At 36.5% G+C, this 22,037-nt stretch overlaps 5 protein-coding genes across 9 annotated transcripts; 3 read left to right on the top strand and 2 right to left on the bottom strand.

The window, feature by feature from the left end:
- Positions 1–440: 440 nt before the first annotated feature.
- Positions 441–2,588, top strand: LOC105949309 (MATH domain and coiled-coil domain-containing protein At3g58410-like). The gene is made up of 6 exons (XM_088824423.1): positions 441–754; positions 852–978; positions 1,366–1,535; positions 1,611–1,884; positions 1,965–2,137; positions 2,411–2,588. The coding sequence occupies exons 1-6, from the start codon at positions 487–489 to the stop codon at positions 2,545–2,547; spliced, it is 1,149 nt and encodes a 382-aa protein (XP_088680549.1). The 5' UTR covers positions 441–486; the 3' UTR covers positions 2,548–2,588.
- A 1,058-nt stretch (positions 2,589–3,646) lies between these two features.
- On the top strand, positions 3,647–5,644 carry LOC105949258 (uncharacterized). The gene is made up of 6 exons (XM_088824515.1): positions 3,647–3,945; positions 4,027–4,159; positions 4,273–4,442; positions 4,534–4,807; positions 4,893–5,074; positions 5,328–5,644. Exons 1-6 carry the CDS (start codon positions 3,792–3,794, stop codon positions 5,471–5,473), a joined length of 1,059 nt encoding a protein of 352 aa, XP_088680641.1. The 5' UTR covers positions 3,647–3,791; the 3' UTR covers positions 5,474–5,644.
- Positions 5,645–7,836: 2,192 nt separating this feature from the next.
- Positions 7,837–9,200, top strand: LOC105949344 (Ubiquitin carboxyl-terminal hydrolase family protein). The gene has a single exon (XM_012972641.2). It carries the CDS (start codon positions 7,887–7,889, stop codon positions 9,132–9,134), a length of 1,248 nt encoding a protein of 415 aa, XP_012828095.1. The 5' UTR covers positions 7,837–7,886; the 3' UTR covers positions 9,135–9,200.
- A 147-nt stretch (positions 9,201–9,347) lies between these two features.
- LOC105949342 (splicing factor) lies at positions 9,348–14,228 on the bottom strand. 5 transcript variants are annotated; one of them, XM_012972636.2, is made up of 4 exons: positions 14,005–14,098; positions 13,828–13,868; positions 13,614–13,728; positions 9,348–13,463 (listed from the first exon to the last, which is right to left on the bottom strand). In XM_012972636.2, exon 4 carries the CDS (start codon positions 13,368–13,370, stop codon positions 9,555–9,557), a length of 3,816 nt encoding a protein of 1,271 aa, XP_012828090.1. In that variant the 5' UTR covers positions 13,371–13,463; positions 13,614–13,728; positions 13,828–13,868; positions 14,005–14,098; the 3' UTR covers positions 9,348–9,554. The 5 variants fall into 5 exon arrangements, with proteins under 5 accessions (XP_012828090.1, XP_088680373.1, XP_088680372.1 ...); XM_088824247.1 differs by having other exon boundaries at positions 13,802–13,868; positions 14,005–14,071; XM_088824246.1 differs by lacking the exon at positions 13,828–13,868 and having other exon boundaries at positions 14,005–14,228.
- A 5,305-nt stretch (positions 14,229–19,533) lies between these two features.
- On the bottom strand, positions 19,534–21,106 carry LOC105949297 (calmodulin-binding protein 25). Its single transcript, XM_012972585.2, has one exon. It carries the CDS (start codon positions 20,506–20,508, stop codon positions 19,834–19,836), a length of 675 nt encoding a protein of 224 aa, XP_012828039.2. The 5' UTR covers positions 20,509–21,106; the 3' UTR covers positions 19,534–19,833.
- Between the last annotated feature and the right edge of the window lie 931 nt (positions 21,107–22,037).

The raw sequence follows: 22,037 nt of genomic DNA, 5'->3' as shown, positions 1-22,037 counted from the left end.
CTAGGGTTTAAAACTGATTTTAGAAGGGTATTATAGGAACTTCAGGGTAGCCCAGGGGATATGTCAAAATATTTTCGAAATGAGGGGGATTTCCCCTAGAGTGTAATCCACTTGGTAGTTAGTTCTATATAATTTGAAAATGAGGGGTCTACAAAATAATCCCAATAATTATTTCATGAAAATCTCAAAATAATAGGAAATATCGGAATTATTTTTTAATATCAAAATTGTATCAAAAATTAATATGGTGGTATTGAATACTAGGTCTAGATGCCCTTACTCAAAATAAAAATTAAAAAAAAAATAAAAAAAAAAAATAAAAAATACTAGATGCCCAACCGGCTGCCCTGACCCTACAAAGTATTAAAACTTAAAAGACAAATTTATAATATGGAAATTCTAGGGTATTTTATTTTGTGACTATTGGGGTTTTTGGTGTCTGTACGTATTAGGGTTTTAGGGCTACTTTAACATATTGCGACAAAAATGAAGAAAGCGATGGTGGTTTCTTCGGCGGGACTTTGTATAGGTTATTGCCTGGGTTTGTTACTCAACGAATCTCCGAAGGAAAAACATGTTTTAATAAGAAGCTTAAAATCTGTTTCAAGATGGATTTGGTGCAACTCAATCGACTACTACAATGCACTAATAATAAACCCCGTTCAATGTTCAACGGCCGATCAAGACGCCGTTCCATGTTCAACGGCCGATCAAGACGACTCTTCTTCGCCAAAAATGCCAGATGGCGACAATGGTTTGCTACCAAAATATACACTATGTAGTTTTTATTTATGTTTATACGAATTCGCGTATCAAATTTTTATGTGTTTGCATTGTTTTCCTTTTTCCAGAATTTGCCGCGGAAACAAGACACGTTTCGCCTCACTTCCTAACCAAAATCGAATCATTTTCCTTACTTTCCGAGTATGGAATTGAAAAGTACGAAACAAGAGTATTCGAATCCGGAGATTACAAATGGTATGTCGTTTTACTGAAACCTTTAAGTCTCGTTTCGTGCATATTTAGTACTATAGGCAACGGTCATAACAATTAATAAAATAAATAAATACTATTTTGCCTTTGGTGCAAACCCTATGATTTTATGAATTGTGTTAGTTGTGTGACGAGTGTAAATGAAGCACGATGACCCGGTTAGACAAAAGCTCGATCTTGAAGTTTGCCCAAAGTTTCTATATTAGTCCAACTCGTCCCATATTGGTCCGACTCTTCACCTTTTCGTCATAAATTTAAAAAATAAAAATAAAGTAATGATAATAATAATGATATTGGATGAAGTTGTTAATTTCAACTCAATAAATATATGTGATGTGTGAAGCATTTTTTCATAATGGTGCATTTGTTCAGGAGACTCATAATCTATCCCGATGGGAACGAGAGCCAAGATAAAGGCAATCATGTTTCCGTATACCTAGCCATGGCCGACACTAGCTCATTACCCGTAGATTGGGAAATTGATGCGATCTTCACCATCTTTCTCTACAATCAGATCTCAGACAAATATCTGTGTTATCGAGGTATACACGAACAAATTTATTTCTTATTTTCGGCTCTATGCTTTCTAACGCTTTCTCTTTTATGAACTTGGCCAGTAAGTTTCAATGAAACAAAGTTTAAGTGGGGATTTCCCAAATTAATCTCTAAGAAAAAACTGAGAGATCAATCAAATGGATATCTCGTTCATGACACCTTGGTTCTTGGGGCTGAAGTATTTGTCTGCAAAAGACAACAACGAGTCACTGAGAGTGTAACTCTGCATAGACCTACAAAATCGCCACAAAAACGTGAATGGAAGATTCAAGGGTTCTCTAAATTGGGAAATGATCCTTGGTTTTCTGAAGAATTCACCATAAGAAGTCTCGATTGGTATAGTTCTCTTTCAATTTTTTTCGTCAAGTTTACTTGTCTTCATATTCTTATTTTGAGTTTATCTTCTTCCAATTCAGGAAGATGAGGCTATACCCAAATGGATATCAGAGTTCAAAAGGTCGTGCAATGTCAATGTTTTTGACATGTGTTAGTGCCAAACATTTTGATGCTCATACAAAAGTGAAGGTACGGTTTATCGTGAGTGTAAAAGGCGGGTCCAATTCTGATGCTCGCTACAACACTGAAAACTGTAAGTTGTATATACCTCCACAGTTGCACTTGTTTGTAAACCATTTATGTGTTTTTTTTTTCCTTTCTAATTGATTACTTATATTTTCATCTATAACTAGATATTTCAAAAAATATGATATTCTTGAAAACCCTAATAATTTTAAAAAAAGCATAAACTATGTTTGATCTTGCAAAATGCATGTCGGTTAATTGTACAAACAAAGATGGATGAATTAGAAGAATTTATTTGTAATTGTAATATTAATATTGATAAATGGTTTCCTTGTTGCAGTGAATGAATGGTTTACATCTTCGAATAGGAGTTGGGGACAATTGGAATTCATTGAACATGATGAATTGCAGGGTTTCATTGTTGACGATTGCTTCACTCTAGAAGTAAATATTTGTGTGCAACTTATTGTGCTATAAACTATGTCGCAAGATCGATTTGGTTCAACTACAAGTGAGAAATTAGGCAACAATTTATATATGCTTACCCCCAAGTATTTCCCCTTTTATATATATATATATATATATATGCTTATTTCAATTAACTAAAGTTCATCTAGCCAAAGTTTAATTTTCTACAAGTCTTTTGACTCTATATCTTTTAATTAATAATGGTGTGAATACCTTAACCTTGGTTTAATCCTGTATAACTGAAGTGATAATCAAACTCTTTTTTGAAGCAAAACAATGAATTTTAAAGTACTCGATCGTGATACACGTCTTAGAAATTCCACAGGGGCAATTTTTGCAGTTTACTCAGAAGAGAATTTATGAATTCGGTACAATCGGCCGAATGGGGAGGTAAAAGAGGGCCCTCCAAAGTCCAAAGAGTCATCAAAAGTTATAGAAGCAAGCGAATGAACAAAAGGTGATTACCCTGTCTCTTAGCAAACGAAAAATTGACGAGAACGAAAAAACGAAACCAAAAGAGTCGGTCGACAACTGCCATCTCGCCGCCTACTGGAACCTGCATTAATATCCGAGCCACATACACCGGCCAGAATACGGAGAGTTCAACAACTCAAACATTCCAAGTGCCCTACCTAGGACCTTCCATGGTACCTCCTTCCTCAGATTTTTACTAAAATAAATAAAAAACCAATACAAATATTATTTGTTAATTAATGATTCAATCCAAACAAGTTCAACGACTGATCTGTAACTTTTAAAAATTGGTACCAAAGTGGCGTCCATTCATTCGATTTTTATAAAAATGAAGATCAATATTCAATACAAATATATTTAGAAATATTAAGTGAACTGATTGTAGATACAAACATGTTAACATAAATTACAATTTGAAGGTTTATTTATTCTTTTACTAGTAATAAACAATATTTTTTACATAATATTAAAAGACAAATTTATAATATTTTTAGCTAGCGGCCTGCTAAAGTATAGGAACCGTATGAAGATAGGTTTTTTAGGGAAACAAAAAGGGTTGTATTGCGTGCCAAGGCAGATTATATATACGGTTCTATTTATAAATTCTACAGGTATTTTCTGTATTAGGGTTTTTTTTTTCTTTTCTTTTTCTTTTGAGTAAATTCAAGTCCTTTACAAGGTGAAGTAGAGGAAAAAACTCGAACCCTAGACCGTTTACCCTAAATTGTCTGTATTAGGGTTAGGCAAAACGAACAAGGCAAATATTAGGGTTAGGCAAAATGATGAAGACTGTGTTGATGGTTTCTTTGGCCTCTCCGCTGCTTTATGGTGTAGGTTCGTTTTTAACAAGATCAAAATCCGTCGCAAGTTCGATTTGGTCCGACTACTTCAAGCCGCCGCTAAACCCCGTTTCATGTTCAACAGATGGCCACGGTCCGTAATTTTACTTCTTTGTTTACAATTATATATACCCATCCTTCATTTACTCATTTGTTCTTTTCTTTTTTTTTCCAGAATTTATTATGTTGGAAACGAGAGATGCTCCACCTGCACACTTCCTCACCAAAATTGAATCTTTTTCCTTACTTTCTGAGTATCGTATTTCAAAATACGAATCAAAAGTATTTGAAGTTGATGGTTACAAATGGTACCTTAGCTATTCAAACATATATTAATTATGTAGCTAGTTAATTATTGAATAACGAAACTTTTAATTTCAACACAACTAACATATATATGATTCATGTTGAATTTCTTCAGGAGACTCGTAATTTATCCTAACGGGGATGAGGGTCAAATTAAGGGCAACAATGTTTCCGTATATTTAGCCATGGCTGACACTAGTTCGTTGCCTGTAGATTGGGAGATATATGCCGATTTCACCATCTTTCTCTATGATCAGTTTTCGGATAATTATTTATGTTTTAGAGGTAATTACTATGGACCTAGACAAATGTTGTTTTCTTCTAATTAAAAGTAATTAGACAGTTTCTTATTGTTGTTTTTAATCTTGTTGGCCAGGAAATGTGAGGCGCTTTCACGCAACTAAATCCAAATGGGGATTTCCCAAATTTATGTCTAAGAAAAGTTTGAGAGATCAATCGAGCGGATACCTTGTTAAGGATAACCTTGTGCTTGGAGCTGAAGTTTTTGTCATGAAAAAACAACGAATCGTTGAGAGCGTGACTGTGCTTAAACCAATGTATACGAGATTACGTGATTGGAAGATTGTTGAATTCTCTAAATTGGAAGATGTTTGGGTTTCTGAAGAATTTGATATGAGAGGTGTTGAGTGGTACTTTCTCTTCCATTCTATTATTTTATCTAGCTACTTCTCTCTCATTTCGATTAAAAAAAATTATTGTTTTGTAAAACCATAGGAAGTTGAAGCTATATCCAAATGGAGATTTCAATTCAAATGGAGATTTGAGTTCAAAGGGTAATGCCGTGTCAATGAGTTTGGTATGTGTTAGCGCTGAAAAATTTACGGTTCATCAAAAAGTCAAGGCAGAGTTTCACATGCGCCTTAAAGGCTGGTCCTCCGATCACGACTCTGGAAAACGTAAGTTATAAGTATTGGATTTTTGTTAACCTAGTAATTTGTTGGTATAAGAATTGACATATTAACTAGTAAAGGAATTACTACTAGTCTTATAAGTTCAAAAGTTGTTGTAAAATTCTTTTTGTAGTTTCGATCGTCTTTTCGTTTGATTTTTCTTTTGTGGTTAAGTCAAACGGATGGAAAACCAACTTTTATTGTTTGAATAAATATGTTGAAATTCACTATTTTGCTCATGAATTTTTCCGTGTTGCAGTTTCACATTGGTTTACGTCTTCGAGTACATGTTGTGGACAAAGTGCATTCATAAGTCTCGCTAAACTGCGCGATCCGGAAAATGGCTTCCTTGTCGATGATTGTTGCACCGTACAGGTTGAGATTTTTGTTCAACTTGTCTCGTAGTAGACTAAAGTATTGATTTTATTGGAAATTTTTGGACCTTGAATAGGTAATTTATTTTATAAATTTGAGCTTCGATGCTTGAATGCATTTTATTTTCATTATTTATAATTTATATGAATATTTGGCTTCATTATTGTAGTAAAAGTTTTACAGGATAAAGTTTGGATTTGCTGGATTTTCTTATACTTTCTTTCTGTATAAACTAAATGATGTTTTCCTATTTCCTTTTTTCTTTGTTTTTTTTCATGATAGGGTAAATTATAAATGCCTCTTGATGTAAGGTCGATTTAGTAAAAACACCCTCACGTTTTCATAATTACATCCACCCCTGGATATTGTAGATTTCTTACATTAACACCCTTTTAGGGTTAGATGTAAGAAATTTACAAACTATAGGAGGCTATATATAATTTCTCAAAATTAAGGAGTTTTTTGTAATTAAACTTTACCTTAGGGAGGTAGTTGTATTTTATGAAAGTCCATGGTATATTTATGAGGCAATTTGTTACAATGAACTATAATATACGCAAGTCTACAAGAACTGCAATTCGGCAGTTTATTTCATTTTCTAAGGTCTGTTGAAGAACAGTTTGATGGACAAATAATAGGGATGGCAATCGGTCCGTTTTGGGGTGGGTTTGCCTAAATATGAGCATTTAGCTACTAAAAGTATATAAAATTCAGACCTATTCCAACCTATTTTAGCTTAGAGTCACATATCTGCCCTAATCCATACCCCAAATTAAACGGTTTTAACCCGCTAAACCTGTTAACATCAAACAAAAGTTTAATATTTTTTGCTTGTATATTATGATAAAAGAATCTCAAAATTAAAATTAAATATTTTAAAAACCACTACAAGTGAAATTAGGGGGGCAATTGCAACGAAACTTCTACAAGTAAATATTTTTTTTTAATTTTGGGAACAATATTTTTCATTTTGAATCCCGGTTTATGATTTTTCTGACTTTTAGGAATAAGAATATATGCATGATCCAATTTTCGATCCGACTTTAATTTTACGAAAATTCTTCGATTTTTTTCATGTTATATAACATGTGTGAACAGAAAACAGAATTTTCGGTGTTTCTTCGATTTACATGAGTTCTCAACTTCGGAACACATTTTGTTCCAATTTGAAGTTGATTTTTCACTTCCGTAAATATTGGAATTTTAATATGTCCGATCACCACCACCTCATTTGCAATATTGGGTAAATTATACTCAAATGTCAAATTACGAAAAACTCCTTCATGTTTAGGTAATTACAATCACTCCCATCAATTATAAATCTTCTAGATTACATGAATGTTCTCTAGTTTGTACTCGTTTTGTGCAAAAAGGCAATTTCTGATGCACCACAATTTGATATTTACAAGCCTAAGAGGCACATTTTATGATCATCTTGTTTATAAAATGTGGAGCTCCAACGTGATCAAACGTGATCAAACGGGTACAACTGAAAAAATATTCCACATAATTTAGAAGATTCCACTAAATTCGACATCACAATAGCGAACGTGTAAAAAGATTCATAGTTGAGGGGTGATTGTAATTACCAAAACATAAAAGGATTTTTTCATAATATGACTTTGTCTCATGAGGGTGCGTGTAATTTACCCTTGCAATATTTGTTCTACTACAATGTAAATTAATTGTCATTATCATATTCTTCCACCGAATTTTGAGTTGATAATTTTTGAGGAAGTGTATATATACAAACAATACATAATCATTTAATTATCAAAAAAAAAACAATACATAATCATTTAATGTCTAATATATAAGAGGTTTGCTTAGAATGAAGGGTAAATTCCAATTTTTTTTTTTTTTTTTACTTTGGTTTGGTATTACTTTACCCCTTTCTACTCTCGATTACATCGATTTGCTCCCTACACTTAAAAAATTGTCTCAATGTGACCATCGTTGTTAGTTGTCACCTTAACATCGTTTGACATAAGCTCCGAAATTACAAAAACGTCACATCTCCTAGTTTAAATAATTATTAAAAAAATGAGAAAAAATTAATAATAATAAATTCAAGACAACGAGAAAACATAGTTCACGACGCCAGCCACAATTTATTTTTAGTTTTTTTAATAATTATTTAAACTAAGAGTTGTGGTTTTTTTGAAATTTTCAGATTTATATCAAAAGATGTTAAGGTCAAAGGTCTGAAAACTAATGGCGAGGTTCACATTGAGACAATTGTTCAAGTAAATGGGGCAAATTGATGCAATCGAGAGTAGAAGGGGGTAAAGTGATATCGAGCCAAAGTACAAGGGGAAAAGTGAAATTTACCCTAGAATGATTAAAGTAAGTCGCGTTTCCACTTTTAAGTTGCAATAATAATATAAGCGAAAACCCGTTTTCAGAAATGTAAATCGAAACAAGGGTGTCTTCTCCGGCGACAATGAGAATCTTACACAGATTCACCACCCAATTCACGCGCGGCCCATTCACCGCCGCAACCCAAACCCGTTTCAAGAAACCCGCCAACACCGCCCAGACCCGCCTCGAGACCCGCACCCGCGACCTCAAACTCGACCTCCTCGCCTTCCACCACCGCCGCCTCGCCCTCGTCCTCAGCCTCCACACCCTCGTCTCCGCCAAGAAACGCGGCCCCTTCATCTCCCTCAACCTCCTCTCCCGGTGGGCCCCCCACGCCGGCCTCAAAACCCTCACCGCCGGCGAATTCCTCCGCAAATACCCACACGTCTTCGAGGTGTTCACCGACCCCGTCAGAAGAAACCAATGCTGCAAATTCACCCCCAATTTCGTCCAATTGATAAACCTCGAAAACGAAACCCTAACCCTAACGGAACACACCAACGTCGTCAAAATCAAGAAAATCCTCTCCATGTCGGTCACCAGAAGAATCCACCTCCACGCAATCAGACTCATCAGACGTGAATTAGGGCTACCCGAAAACTTCCGCGATTCGATAATCAAGAAACACCACGACACGTTCCGAATGATAGATGCCGAGACATTCGAACTAATCGAACCGAACGAAAACGAAGAAGCCCCGGTTGTTTTCTCGGCAGAGGTCGAAAAATGGAGGGAAAACGAGTTCGAACAGAAGTGGCTAAGCGAATTCGAGACGAAATACGCGTTCCCGATTAATTTCCCAACAGGGTTCAAGATCGTCCGAGGGTTTAAGGAGAAATTAAAGAATTGGCAGAGGCTTTCGTACGTGAAGCCATACGAAAAAATCGAAAAAGTTCGAGTCCGTACATGTGGAGGGGTGGATAGGTACGAGAAACGGGCGGTGGGAGTTATACACGAGCTTTTGTGCTTGACGGTGGAGAAAATGGTGGAGGTGGAGAGGTTGGTTCATTTTAAGAAGGATTTAGGTTTGGAAGTTGTTAATTTGCGCGAGCTTATTTTGAAGCATCCCGGGATTTTTTACATTTCGACGAGAGGGAGCTATCAGTTTGTTTTTTTGAGGGAGAAATATTGTAGGGGTTGTTTGGTCGAAACGGATGCGGTTTTCGATGTTCGGAGGAAGATGTTGGAGCTTATGTTGTTGGGTTGTCGGAATACTAGAATCTTGAAAGAGCAACAAGACGACGGAAGATGTGTAGCCAATGAAGAAACTGTCACAAGAAGGGATGGTGATTTTGTTCTTCCAATTTTAGAGTGTCAATTTAGAAAATAATCATGGTTGTGATGTCAAAGACTATGGTGATTAATCCAAATTAGAGCTCGATTCGCTTCGTTATTAGTACTTATTACACGTAAAACGTGTACGAATCTAACTATGTAGCACAAAGCAATGCAAACCAAACCTGAAATATTACAAGCATTTATTGATGTAATGCAAACCAACAATCCTTAATCTAACAAATAAGAAGGTCAATCGAAATATGCCTGATCCGACGAAAATATCCAAATATATAGATCAAAACCAACGGAGAAAAAAAAAACAGTTAGGTTGTATCAAAATACAAATACGAACAAGAGAACGACAAATGCCACTTGAGAACCAACTAGCCTCTCTATCGAATTCACGTCTCACTAATGCAAACCAACAATCCTTAAATCTAACATATAAAAAACAAGTGTTTAAATACCAAAATCAGACAAACATATGCAACTCGGGCCTACAGAAGACATTGCTCTCTTCATCCTCCAGCACAGGATAAGCAGCCACGAGTGCATCCTGAGCGCCGATATAGAGCGAATTATAGATCTTCCAGTACACTTCTCTAACCTTCCTCGCCGGATGAAACAGCCCCTGCAGACAGTAGTTCAGCACAACTGCCGCCCCCAAAGCCACCCTCATCCCTTCAATAGCTTCAGTCACAGCGTTTATTACATGTGGTGATGTCTCGAAAATGTTGGGCCAGACAAAATTCATAAGATGGACCAAAGCATCCTCGCACCCGAGACCAGCTACACCCAATGCCATGTGCTTCACAGCTGAAGCAGCGGTTTGCCTGTGAACCAAATCTCTGTCCATTAGAGCATCCTCTAGTAATGGAGTTACTGCATATATGTAATCTTTTCCCATCTCCCCAATATACTCGAACAGGAAAGAGAGCGATTTTAAAACACCGTTCTGAACATTAAGCTCCGGCACACGGTACTCATTCATTAAAGCGGGCAGAACCGTAAAAGGCGAGCAAGTTTCCGCGACGATTGCTATTGCCACTGTTGTGCAGACACGGTTCTGACGTTCTTGCACCTTAAGGTTGTTCAACAATGTTGCAAGAACGTCTTGTGGGCCAATAGCTTTTGCAATGTAGCCAAAAGTGTTCACGGTAGCTCTACGAATACCCTTCTTGTGCGCTTTGAGCATCTCCAAAAGCTCGAAGCATATCCTCATCCACTCACGTGCAGGCACAAACTCGGGCCCACGATCGGCAATTCTTCCTACAAGATCGATGCAGTTCTCTTGGACCTTCTCGTGCCTATTTTTCAAGATTGGAGTCAGTCGGGGAAGTAAATCTTTGATTGGCGGTGTCATCTTTGTCATACCGATAACATTGACAATAGACTTGAGAGCACCCAATATCGAACCCAAAACTTCTGGATATTCCTCCCCCAAATACTCGTACAATACGACACCAAGATGGCCCATCAATTGTTCTTCTGCACACTGTTTCATAACAACTGCAATCCTAGATATAAGATCTGCTGCTTGTTGTCTGACTTTGGCGCTCTTATTGTTGAGCCTCCATTTTATGGTACCACATATCTGAGGAAGATATGGCTTCACTCTCTGACCAAGGGAGTTCACAACAGCACCAAACCCGTTAAGCATGACATTGGCATCATCACTCGTCTGCTCTTGGAATGCATAGAGAATTCCATCGATTAACAGTTCTTCTAAACGAGCATCAATATCTGATGAACCCAGGTCTGCAACCACTTTCTCGATTGTCTCCATAACCATCCTTCTATAGGGCTCGCTTTCGTCTTTCAGGTCTTCAACAATTCTGCCAACTATATCGGCCACACCAACTTTGTTAGCTATCTCCACAGTTGTTTCAACAAGCTGCTTGTAGTTTCTCCTATCCAGAGCCATTCTCCGTACCCAGAAATTACGGAAGAACTCTGGAAGAATATCGTTTCTGATGTAATCCGGCTCCACACCTTCAGTACTCACACACTGCTTCACCACTTTTAAAACAATCTTCTTCATCTCTTCATCCGGTGACTGGAATTCACGGATTAGAATAACCATAACTTCCTTGGTGTAGTAGCTGGCATATATTGCATCCATGAGTGGTATGATAAAACCAATGGCCTTCAAAAACGCAGCCAACACTTTCCCACGATGGGACCTGATACCCTTCCATAAAGGCTTCAACACTGAGTCAAAGCTTTCAATACCATAAGGGGCAGCAGCTTCAGCCAGAGCCGCCAAAGACAAGGCTGTAATGGTCCTAACTTTCTGATTTTCATCATTAAGCCCGTGCTCGATAATTTCAACGAGGGACCTCAAGTGCGGAAGAACAGCACACCCAATCAAAATTGCAATCTGCTGAACAATCTTGATACCCGTGTGACGAGCTTGCCATGATTTCTTACTCTGACAGACAGCTTTCAGAAACGGCAGCAATGCAGGAATACCAAGGGCAGAGGCAACAACACTAAAAGCTCTAGCTGTGGTGTTCCTAACATATTCATCGATGTTATCGATGTCCGGACGCATTGCAGCAATCATAGTGGCCAATCCAGCAGCCTTGCTCAGATTTGAGATGATCTCTCTACCTTCGACACGAGCATAGTAATCCTCATCGATCAACAGAGGCTCGATAACCACCAAAATTTTGTGGACATATGGACGAACCAACTCATCCAACTTATAGAGCACCCTGTCAATAACTTTCACCAACAAGTGCCTCTCCTGGTCTTCGAGCGTGGGCTGCATAAGCAGTGGCAGAATACGGTTAAACAGTGGCCCAGCACCAAATTCTCTTGCCTTATCCGTGAGCTGTCTCAAAGCAGTTTTTCTCTGTGGAGGAGTGCCATTTTTCACTTTCAGCAAGAGTTTCATAATCTTTCGCTCTTTCTGCTCGTCTGGAGATAACTCCTCCTCCTCGTCTTCATTTAGCAGCGAACCGAAGTACTGATAATCTTCAGGTTTCATAAACGGCAAACCACCAGGTAACTCTTTAGGCACATCAAACTGCTGGCCTCGATTTTCTTCCGGAATGTTATAAAGAGGTGTCCCCATTGGAGTGGGTGTAGCCAGAAGTTTCCGAGCCGGAGTTCGGATAGGAACATACGAGGAAGGAGGGTCCAAAACCTTGTACCCATCTTCTGGAAACATTGAATCAAGCTCCTCATCAGTTAATGGCCTATTCCTTTCCTCGATATCCTTCTCCCACCTCAATAAGTTATACTGCTCGGGGGTCATCGCGCTTCGCATTATAGCATTCGGTGTAGGGGTAGCCATATCAGCACCACCAAAAGGAGTGACGCCGGGGGTGTGAGCTACAGCAGGTGTTGCACCAGGTGTAGCACTGCCCATAGTTGCCGGAGTTTCATCCCACCTCGACCTTTGCTTCTTGGGAGTTGGAGTAGCAAGTCCTCCCAGCTTTGGTGTAGCATCCCAAGTCATACCCGCAGGCGTTGCTCCAGGTGTCACCCCTCCAGCAGGGGTTGCATCGGAGTCATTCACTCGCCCTGGAGTTGGAGTTTCGTCCCATCTATTCCTTCTAGAAACCGACGGTGTTGCGTCGCCGATTCTGCCAGGTGTCGGCGTTGCATCCCACCTCCCCATTCCAGGTGCCGATTCAGGCATATCCTCCCATTCGGAACCTGACTTGGCCTTCTTTCCAGCGGCATTCTCATCTTGCGGCATATCCCATCTATTCCTTTTCTTCGGCTTTTCTGTTTCTTTGTCCTTGCCCTTCTCCTTTTCTGCGTTTTTGTCCTTGCCCTTCTCCTTCGGCGCCTCCGCCTCTTCCTTCAACTTCTTTGCTACCTCTCTCTTCACCAGATCCTCTTTCCGCTTCAACATTTCTTCATTCATCACATCACCATAAGTTCTCACATCAGGTCCCGGAGTTTTGTCCAAGAATGGATCGCTCCTCTCCGGAGATAAAACCCTATTTAATCGCCTCCTCCTATAGTCATCTTCCCGGTCGATAATCTTGCCAGGCTGCTTGAACCCTGACATATGGTCATCTTCGCCACTTCTTAAGGGCTCCTTGAAAAACTGTTTTGGTGCAGTGTAAGATGCCATTCTCCGAGCAATCTCGTTCTCCGTTGTATCCGTGTTATCCTCTTCCTCATTCACAGGGATGGATCGCTCATAGCCCTCGAACCTGTTTGAGCTATAGAGATCCTGGTCAAACGTAAGAGTGCCCAGTTCAGCAATTTGCTTCTCCATTTTTTCCCTCTCTTCTCTGGCCTTCTGAATCTCTTTGTCCGAATCCATTGCCGTTCAGTTGGAACTAAAAAAATACAAACCCTTAAATTCGAACACCAGCAGACAATAATCAAAACCAGCAAGTGCTTCAAGAGAAACCGCCTGCAAATCCAATAACCGGAAAATCAGTAAAATTAAAGAACAGAAAGAAAACTAATCTGGATAGGATACTTATATCAAACGACACCGAGACACCGAATTACGATGAGAAGGAGAAAAAAAAACTAAAGTTCCTACTCTTTTATCAATTACCTACAAGTCCCAAGCCCTAATTAAGCACTAATCACCCACCAAATACGCAAAGGCCCTGAATTGTACTACCGGCAGACAAAAATCAAAACCAGCACGAAATTGAAGAGAAACCCACCTGCAAATCCAAAAACAGTCAAGATAAAAAAGAGGGAAAAAAATCTTAATTGGATTATTGCATCAAACTATACCAAATTACGATGGGAAAAGCTCTTACTCTTCTATGAATTACGGACATGTTGCAAACCCTAGTAAACCCTAATCACCCACCAATTACGCAGAAAAAAAAACATATATTACACCACTAATAGATACAAAAGCATGCAGCATAAACTGGAGTACTAATTAATCTGTAAACGTAAAACAGTTTGAAGAATTGGGGAATTCAACTGACCTAGGGATTTTCTTCTGTGGTGTTGAATCGTGATTGGGAGAGAGAGAGAGAGAGAGAGAGAGAGAAAAGATCGGTGTTTAAATTGGAACCCTACCGACTAAATGGGGCGGGCAACCCACTTTGTCGGTTTGTACTTTCGGGTTTTGATTTTCAACCCGACCCGCTTACATATGTATGGGCCGGGTTTAGTTATGTGTTTGATAAGAGTGCTCTAGTTGTATTCCAATTAATGTTTTGTATCCACTAATTTCAATTGGGCCAATTTGATATAAGAGCCTCTATTTTCCCTAGCCTTACATTGGTACCACACATAAGATTAATTAAAATTGGAAATAAATTAATTAATAATTATGTAAATAGTACTAATTGCGTATTAAAAAATTGAAAATAATAATAATAATAATTTTATAAAGTATTAGTAAATGTACAAATTAATAACTATTAATTTATCGACACTTTAATATTCAGTAAAATTAATAGAATTTTGATGGTCCCAATTATTAATTTATTGAGGTTTAACTGATTAAAAATATATAAAAGTCATTTAATTTTTTTTTTTTTTTTTTGATATACCAAAAACATAATAAATTTCAAACTACATGCAAGTCCTTTTCCATTGAAGTATTGTTGTGGTGTTTTCTAGTTTGTCCATTTATGGAGGACTTAGTGGGAAGGTCAAATTGGTTTATTTTATTATCTAAGAAGAAAGCATAATGGAAAGTAAAAAATAAATTTATATAATTTATTGCTTTTAGACCAAGTCATCCATATTATTAACTCTAACCTTTTATGAATCAATAGTTGGAGCAGTTATGTAGTATTTGTCAGCCTCATATAATTAAGAGAAAAAAGAAAAGGATAGAATTCAAATATCAAAATTAAGAGAAAGAAAAAAGTAAAGATATAAAGTTATTATTAAGAGGGTTTTGATTAAGCTATACACTGTTAAAAAGAGTTTATTAGACATTTAAGAATATAAGTTCTTTCAAAGTGTTTGGTAATTAAAAAAAATCTTAAAAATTCAAAAAGGCCCGTTTGGTTAAGCTTATTTAAAATAGCTGATAAACGCTTATATTTGATAAGTTATTATAAGAGCTGATAAGTTGTTATATCTTATTTTTAGAATTAATTCTTAAAGTGTTTGGGAGATGAACTTATAAACTATTTTTAAAAAAATGTGTTGTGGATTTATTTTTTAGAAAAGATCTTAATTGTTCTCCACCAACTTATTTGTTGAATTTTTAAGATTTTTTTTTTAAATTATCAAACACTATAAAAGAGCTTATAAATTTACCTAAACATCATCTTAATTGACCCGAAAATATTTATTATAACATCATATATCGATGTCAAGTTTGACTGGGGTTTGCCCGCATGGGTGTAGCTCAACTGGTTCCGGAGGTGGTAAGTTGGTGCAAGGTCTTAGGATCGAATCCAAGCAGCCGCAGTGTGGGAATTTCAACTCCAAATGAGGGTTGGTTCCTTGTGGGCACCAGGTCCGGGTCCGCTACCTTAACGGGCCGTTGAGTTACCATGATTTACATCCTCCATCAATCCTTGTCGGGCCAAGGGATGGGGGCCCTGGGGGCGAGGGATTCGCCTTTTTGGTGCAAGTTTGACTGGGGTTTTGTACGTATACTCGAGTCTTGCTTGACATTATATTATACCATACATCAGAATTATAATTGTTTGTTTACTTTTTTTCCTTTTGTGATATGTACACATACCAAAACAAATTTTGGATATATTATTAGTGGCTACAAATAAAATTATTTAATTGAAATTGGATTATGAAAGTGATACACTAAGATTTACTATGCTTGGTTCGATTTCCATCTCATTTTATTATTTCCCGAATATGAATTTAATCATTTATGTTTGCTAAGATTTTATTTTATTAAATTCCACAAAAAATTCTAAAAATTTATATCCACTCCATCAATTGTTAGACTGCTATAGTAAAAACATTGGACTGCTACACAAAAAAAAACATCATCTAAGTACTTCACAAAATTATAAAATTAAAACTTAATATTTGATGTGAAAACATTGAGAGGGTGTTTGGCTAAGCTTATAAGATGTTAAAATGAGCTTATAAGAGGTTTTAGAGCTTATAAGCTCTTCCAAAGTGTTTGGCAAATTTTTAAAAAACATCTTATTTTTTTATAAAATAAGTTGTTGGAGAGCAAATAAGATCTTTTTAGAAAAGTACATTTGTCCTACATGTTTATTTAAGATCTTATAAGGAGTAAAAATATGCTCATTATCCAAACACTCTAAAAATTAATCATAAAAATAAAATGTAACAGTTTATCAACTCTTAAAATATCTTATCAGACGTAAAAGCTTATCAGCTTTTAAAATAAGCTTAGCCAAACACACCCTCTGAGTCATGACTCATGAGTCATCCCATAATTCTTTCTTGAAGTAATAAATAGATATCTTATTCTTACCAAGAATTAGGTGGACTTATTCAACGTGTGGACTCCCACATGTACACATACAAGCAACTTTCAATCAGGAAAAGTCAACATTCAACAATAGCCGTCTGATTATAGGTTGGGAGTATTGGACGGCGGATGTGGCCGTACCGAGTGGACACGCGTCATCACAGCTGGATTTGTCATTAAATGTGGTATGGGCCAATTGATTAATTGTAAAAAAATTGAAGGGCCACTTTGTGGTGATTTGTTACGTAGAAATTGTAGTCATTAATTGGGCCAAAAGTAAAAGGGCAATATTACTTAATCAGCCCCTTCATTTTGGACATTATTTCATACTAGTCCCATAAATTTCAATTTCAATACATTCAAGTTTTAACAAGATGCCTCAATTTTTTTTTCCTAGCTTGCAATATTCAATTAAACTATCAAATAATTTAGTAGTGGCACAAATATTTGTTATATATTAGGTGAACTAAATTGGGAGTACATATTCGAACATCTAGATTGTAGAGGCTAATAACATGTTTGGTTGATAAATTCGTATTAACTCATCAAACACTACAAAAATTAAAAATACTATTATTTAATTAAACTAATAGCACCCATTCCCCTGAGCTTAATTTTATGCCGAGTGATATATCACTAGAGGAAAAAACTACTTTATCCTTCAAATTGCATGTTAATTTTGTTAAATAAAATGTTTTTTTATAAACAAATCACATATTATACTAGAATTTAACTGATTTAATACAAGATCTGATTTAATGAACCGAATCTCTTACATTTTTACTAACTAAATAATCAATGAGTCAATAAAAAAATAAATTACCATCTAACGTTAACTAACCCGATATAAGTAATCGAGCGAGCCCTATAGATTGTAATAATTAATTGACTTTAATCCCACTTTGTACCTTATAAAAGGAAGGAGTTTATACGGTGAAAGTGAAGTTTAGGGTGTGAATTTGAGATATTTCTAAAAGATAAGGGTCTATTTATTTTGCCAACAAGAAAACAAAGAAATTGTAGTCAAGTCAATTGGAAAGGGACAAGGTAGTACAATCAAGTACAGCATCCGTTATTTGACTCGATGAACTATTCAACTCGATGAACTCATCTTTTTACCATTACCTACAAGATGCAAAAATCGAAACAATACAAAAATAAATAAATGTATATAATTTTCAAGTTTGGTTAGTCTTTTTTTTTTTTCCTTTCACTTTGTACATTCATTTTCTTTTTTAATATCGCCCCCCACCCCCAAAAGAATACAAATAGAAAGACAAAAATGTTTTTATTAAGGGTAAATTACGGACACCCATGAGTTATAGTTAAATTACAAAATTCCCCTTATGTTTGGGTAATTAAAGTCACCCCTCAATTATGTATTATCTTACGAAAATACTCTTCCATAGGTAAATTTAGGGGTGTTAAATCAGTAAAATCGAATCGAAATTTCGGTACGCCAACATCGTTTACCGAACTGAATATGCGATTTGGTTCGATAATACCGAATTATATAAATTTTATGTAAAAATATTCAAAAGGATGGGGTGGCTGTAAATATCCAAACAAGAAAGGTTTTTTTTTTTAATTTGGCCATAACTCAGGGGGTTGGCTATAATTTGCCATTTTATTAATTTTCGGGCAAATTACAGCCACCTATCAGGTAAGTTCAAATTACGAAAAAAATTATCTTGTTTGGGTAACTACAACCAAACCCCTCAACTAAGTATTGCCTCACGAAAAAAACCTCAATTTCAGTACATAAATTTGACACCGTAAGAATCGACGGGAAATTAAAAAATTACATAGTTGAGGAAAGTGTTTGTAATTACTCAAACAATAAATGTTTTTTTTCGTAATTTGGCCTTATCTCAATGGATGCCCGTAATTTGCTCTTAATTTTCACAAACTCAAATTGAGGTACATTATGAATGACATATTATTTTTCGAAAGTAACAAATGTGATTATTATTTTATTTTATTTTTAGAATGTAAAATTGATCTAAACCTGAATATTAACAACCCTAAAAGAAAATTTTGGAACGGTGGTACTATGTTTTCTATTTAGAATTTAAATCATTTATGCATGATCAATTTCATGGTTATTTATTTAATTAATTTAAATATTCTTTTTATATGTCAACTATATGCCATGCTTAGGTCTTTTACTAGTAAACATTGGGCTGCACTATGGGATTTACATATGTTGACCCTGGTTACGTTATCACCTGCATTATATAACAAATATAAGTCGTATAATTAATTAATTAATTAATAAATACACCAAAATGTATTGTTTTTTAACAATATATAATATAATATAGGTCAATTTGAATTAATTGATATAATATAATGCTGAAATGATACATGGATTCACGAGCTTCACCAATTTATATTTATACAGGACAAAATCGTGACCCAAGTCAACCTAATGCTGTTACCTAACATGTTATAATGTTTATTTTATATATTCTGATGATACTTTTGACTTCAGCTACCATTTGAATGAGTATATATATTTTTTTAATTCACTGCATTTTTTGAAAATTAAAAAAAAATTAAACGAAAAAAACAAATTAAAAAATAAAAAGGAATTTGATTTCAAACGGCATGATTGTGAGAAGACACATCAATGAATTTATTAAGTTTGGTATAACAATCTGGACTAGTTAATTTCTTCATCATAGGTTTGAAAAAATGGTCGAATAATCCTACCGGCTATTGCAGCCAGTTTTCCGAGGCGGCCGATTATTCGATTACCGAAATGAAAACAGTCCAATACTTTTACGATTTTGGCGTAGATATTTAAAAAATCGTTCAGTTGCAAGTAGTTTGAGGCAGTCCGAGCAATCAAATATTAGCTAAAGAGATGAAAAATTAGCATTTCTCAATCCATATATACCAAACATATTACTATATATATATATATATATATATATATCAAAAAGCAATGAGGATAATTTAGTGTATATATATCAGCTGCTTATATAATTGAGAATCTAAATCATTCGCCTGTGATCCAATAGAACGTCACCTTTAATGTAACAATTAATAATTTAATACTCAATTATGCATCAAGTTTATGAAGAAAGGCAATAAATTACAGCAATTCATGTAAATAACACATCATTAATTAAAGATACTCCATCATCATATCATAATGGAAAAAAAAAAAAAAAAAAAGAAATAACAAAATTAAAAAACAGAGTTACATCCTTACACGCCGAGATGACCTACCGCTATTCCCCCCACCCCACCCCACCCCCACCCCAAGATATTAACAGATCTTTCCCTTTTTACCCCTCGCTAAGTTTTCTGCAGGCTAAATGGGAACCAACAAAATAGGGAACCAAAATTACAATTTACTCCTCGTAACAAACTACATGACTTTCCACGACTCGAGAGTGGGAAAGCTACAAAAGGAGTCAAAGTCAATCCCACTCGCGCTTCCGCCGCCGTAGGCGGAGGCGGTGAGCGGCTGCGCCGCCAGTGACGAGGCGGAGCCGTCCAGGAAAAAAGCTGACGTGTCAAACGTCGTCGGCAAGCCGATGTCCGGATAAAGCCGGTTCTGGTTCGCGACCCTGTGTGGCTCGGGCTTCAGCACCGGGGCGACCGGCAGCTGCCCGTTCAAGGCGGCGAATCTCACGCCGGTCACCTGCTGCACCATCTGCCTGAAATTCGCCGGATCCGCGTTGATAAACGTCGTCGTCGCTCGCTTCGACGCCCGCGACTTCCGCTTCGCGACCCTGCCGCCGCTCGGCGGCAGACTGCGCCGCCGCTTAGATACTACGGCGTCGTTCTCCGATCCGCCGGAAGCCGTCGGAGTCTGAATCGGCGCCACCTCCGGTTTGGCGTAGAGAGACTCGACCATTTCAGCCGAGAATGCGCCGCCGCCGCCGTCGGAGGAGGTGGTGGTGGTGTCGAATGACTTTTGCATAGCCTTCGTCAGCGTATCCGTTTCCTTCGTGAAGATATCGGAGATCCAAGCGTCGGCGAATGTAGGGCGGAACGACCACGGCTGCTCCATCGTCATCAAATTATCGTAGGACGCCATTTTTTCCGATCAAAAGCAAAATTGAAGCAGCAAAACCAAACAACAATGATACAAAATCAGAATTCCTTCTCACTCAAAAATTGAAGAGGGGAGAGCTAATTTGGTGTGTACTGATACTATACTGATATAAAATGTTTTTGTTTGATGAGAGAGAAAATGAGGAAGAGAGAGAAAGGGGGATGTATGAGGAGAGTAGAAATGGGGGCGATGGGGGTCAATAAATAGGGCGGTGGTGTGAGGAAGGAACCGCGTCTCTTGGGACACGCGGCAGTTAACATGTACGGAAATTAAACCATGGTTTAAAACTTGTGATTTATTAAATTATATTACTATTTTTTTTAAAGGGAAGGATATTTTGACTGTGGAGAGAGTGTAATCTGCAAGAGCTAATTAAGTAGCTACAGTGCTTAACAGTGGAGCCGGTCCTATCGGCGCGGTAGCAGTTGCTGTTGCTGTTGCTGTTGCCGTTGCCGTTATCTAACTGCCCGTTTAAGTGTAAATTGTTTATTTTGCATATTTTTTTTTGGGTAAATTTCAGATTCCCCAGTTGTACTTTGGTTTGGTATCACTTTATCCCTTTCTACTCTCAATTGTATTGATTTGCCCCCATGTAATTGAAAATTTGTTGTTATGTGGCTCTTGACGTTAGTTGTCAGACATTTGATCTTAACACCGTTTAATCTAAGCTCTGAAATTACAAAAATGTCACCCCTCCCAATTTAAATAATTATTAAAAAAACAAATAACAAAATCATCTTAGAAAAAAAAACCCTTATTATTTCATAACTAATTCCCCTGCAGTTTGTAGATTAAATTAACACCCTTTTATCGAAGATGGATGTGAGAAATTTATACGTAAGGGGCCCAAATATAATTTGTTTACAATTTTTTTTTTTATAATTACACTTTACTAGCGGTGATCTTAATTTACCCATAAATATGTCATATTAATCTAAACACTTTTGGCGAAAGATAAAAAAAAAAAAAAAAAAAAAAAAATTGTAATGATAATTTCATCCTTTATAGTAAATCCTACAATAATGAAAATGAAATATTGGAATCTATAGATAAATATAATCCTATACATAGAGCATGGTGTTAGGCCCCATGTGATGTTCCCTTTCACTCTTTATTTGTATCCATTCTATTTCCGTGTGGGTCCTAGAGAATCTTTCTGAATTAATACTACACTTTCAGCCGTAAAATATTATATTGCAATTTTTGACAAAATAAAATTAAAATTTATATTGTGCAAGTTAGGGCTGGCATGGACCGAGTCAGAGTAAAAATACGAACAATCGATTTTGCTGAATATTGAAAATCATTATTGGCACAACCGTCGTAGGCCGGATAGTAGTTAGGAACCGTTTATATTAGATAAAAAATGGTCGGTTAATTCATATTATCGGCCATCTAATTTTTTTTTTTTTTATGATGTAATCTTAAAATTAGATTCATTTTCTATATTTATTGGTACTTATAAATAAATGTAAAGATTAATACTATATTGATTATACAATTACTATTAC

The sequence above is a fragment of the Erythranthe guttata genome, chromosome 10 (genome assembly GCF_056151865.1).
Source record: "Erythranthe guttata isolate IM_541 chromosome 10, IM_541, whole genome shotgun sequence".
NCBI classification, from domain to species: domain Eukaryota; kingdom Viridiplantae; phylum Streptophyta; class Magnoliopsida; order Lamiales; family Phrymaceae; genus Erythranthe; species Erythranthe guttata.
The sequence above is the reverse complement of the archived record's forward strand: the minus strand, read 5'-3'. Positions and strand labels throughout refer to the sequence as shown.

Excerpts from the sequence above, each read along its gene's own strand:
- LOC105949309 (XM_088824423.1), top strand. The coding sequence starts at position 487 with ATGAAGAAAGCGATGGTGGTTTCTTCGGCGGGACTTTGTATAGGTTAT. Across the intron at positions 1,885-1,964 it reads ACCATAAGAAGTCTCGATTG|GAAGATGAGGCTATACCCAA; the intron begins GTATAGTTCTCT and ends CTTCCAATTCAG. Across the intron at positions 2,138-2,410 it reads TCGCTACAACACTGAAAACT|TGAATGAATGGTTTACATCT; the intron begins GTAAGTTGTATA and ends TCCTTGTTGCAG.
- LOC105949297 (XM_012972585.2), bottom strand. The coding sequence starts at position 20,508 with ATGGCGTCCTACGATAATTTGATGACGATGGAGCAGCCGTGGTCGTTC.
- LOC105949344 (XM_012972641.2), top strand. The coding sequence starts at position 7,887 with ATGAGAATCTTACACAGATTCACCACCCAATTCACGCGCGGCCCATTC.
- LOC105949258 (XM_088824515.1), top strand. The coding sequence starts at position 3,792 with ATGATGAAGACTGTGTTGATGGTTTCTTTGGCCTCTCCGCTGCTTTAT. Across the intron at positions 3,946-4,026 it reads ATGTTCAACAGATGGCCACG|AATTTATTATGTTGGAAACG; the intron begins GTCCGTAATTTT and ends TTTTTTTTCCAG. Across the intron at positions 4,160-4,272 it reads GAAGTTGATGGTTACAAATG|GAGACTCGTAATTTATCCTA; the intron begins GTACCTTAGCTA and ends GAATTTCTTCAG.
- LOC105949342 (XM_088824246.1), bottom strand. The coding sequence starts at position 13,370 with ATGGATTCGGACAAAGAGATTCAGAAGGCCAGAGAAGAGAGGGAAAAA.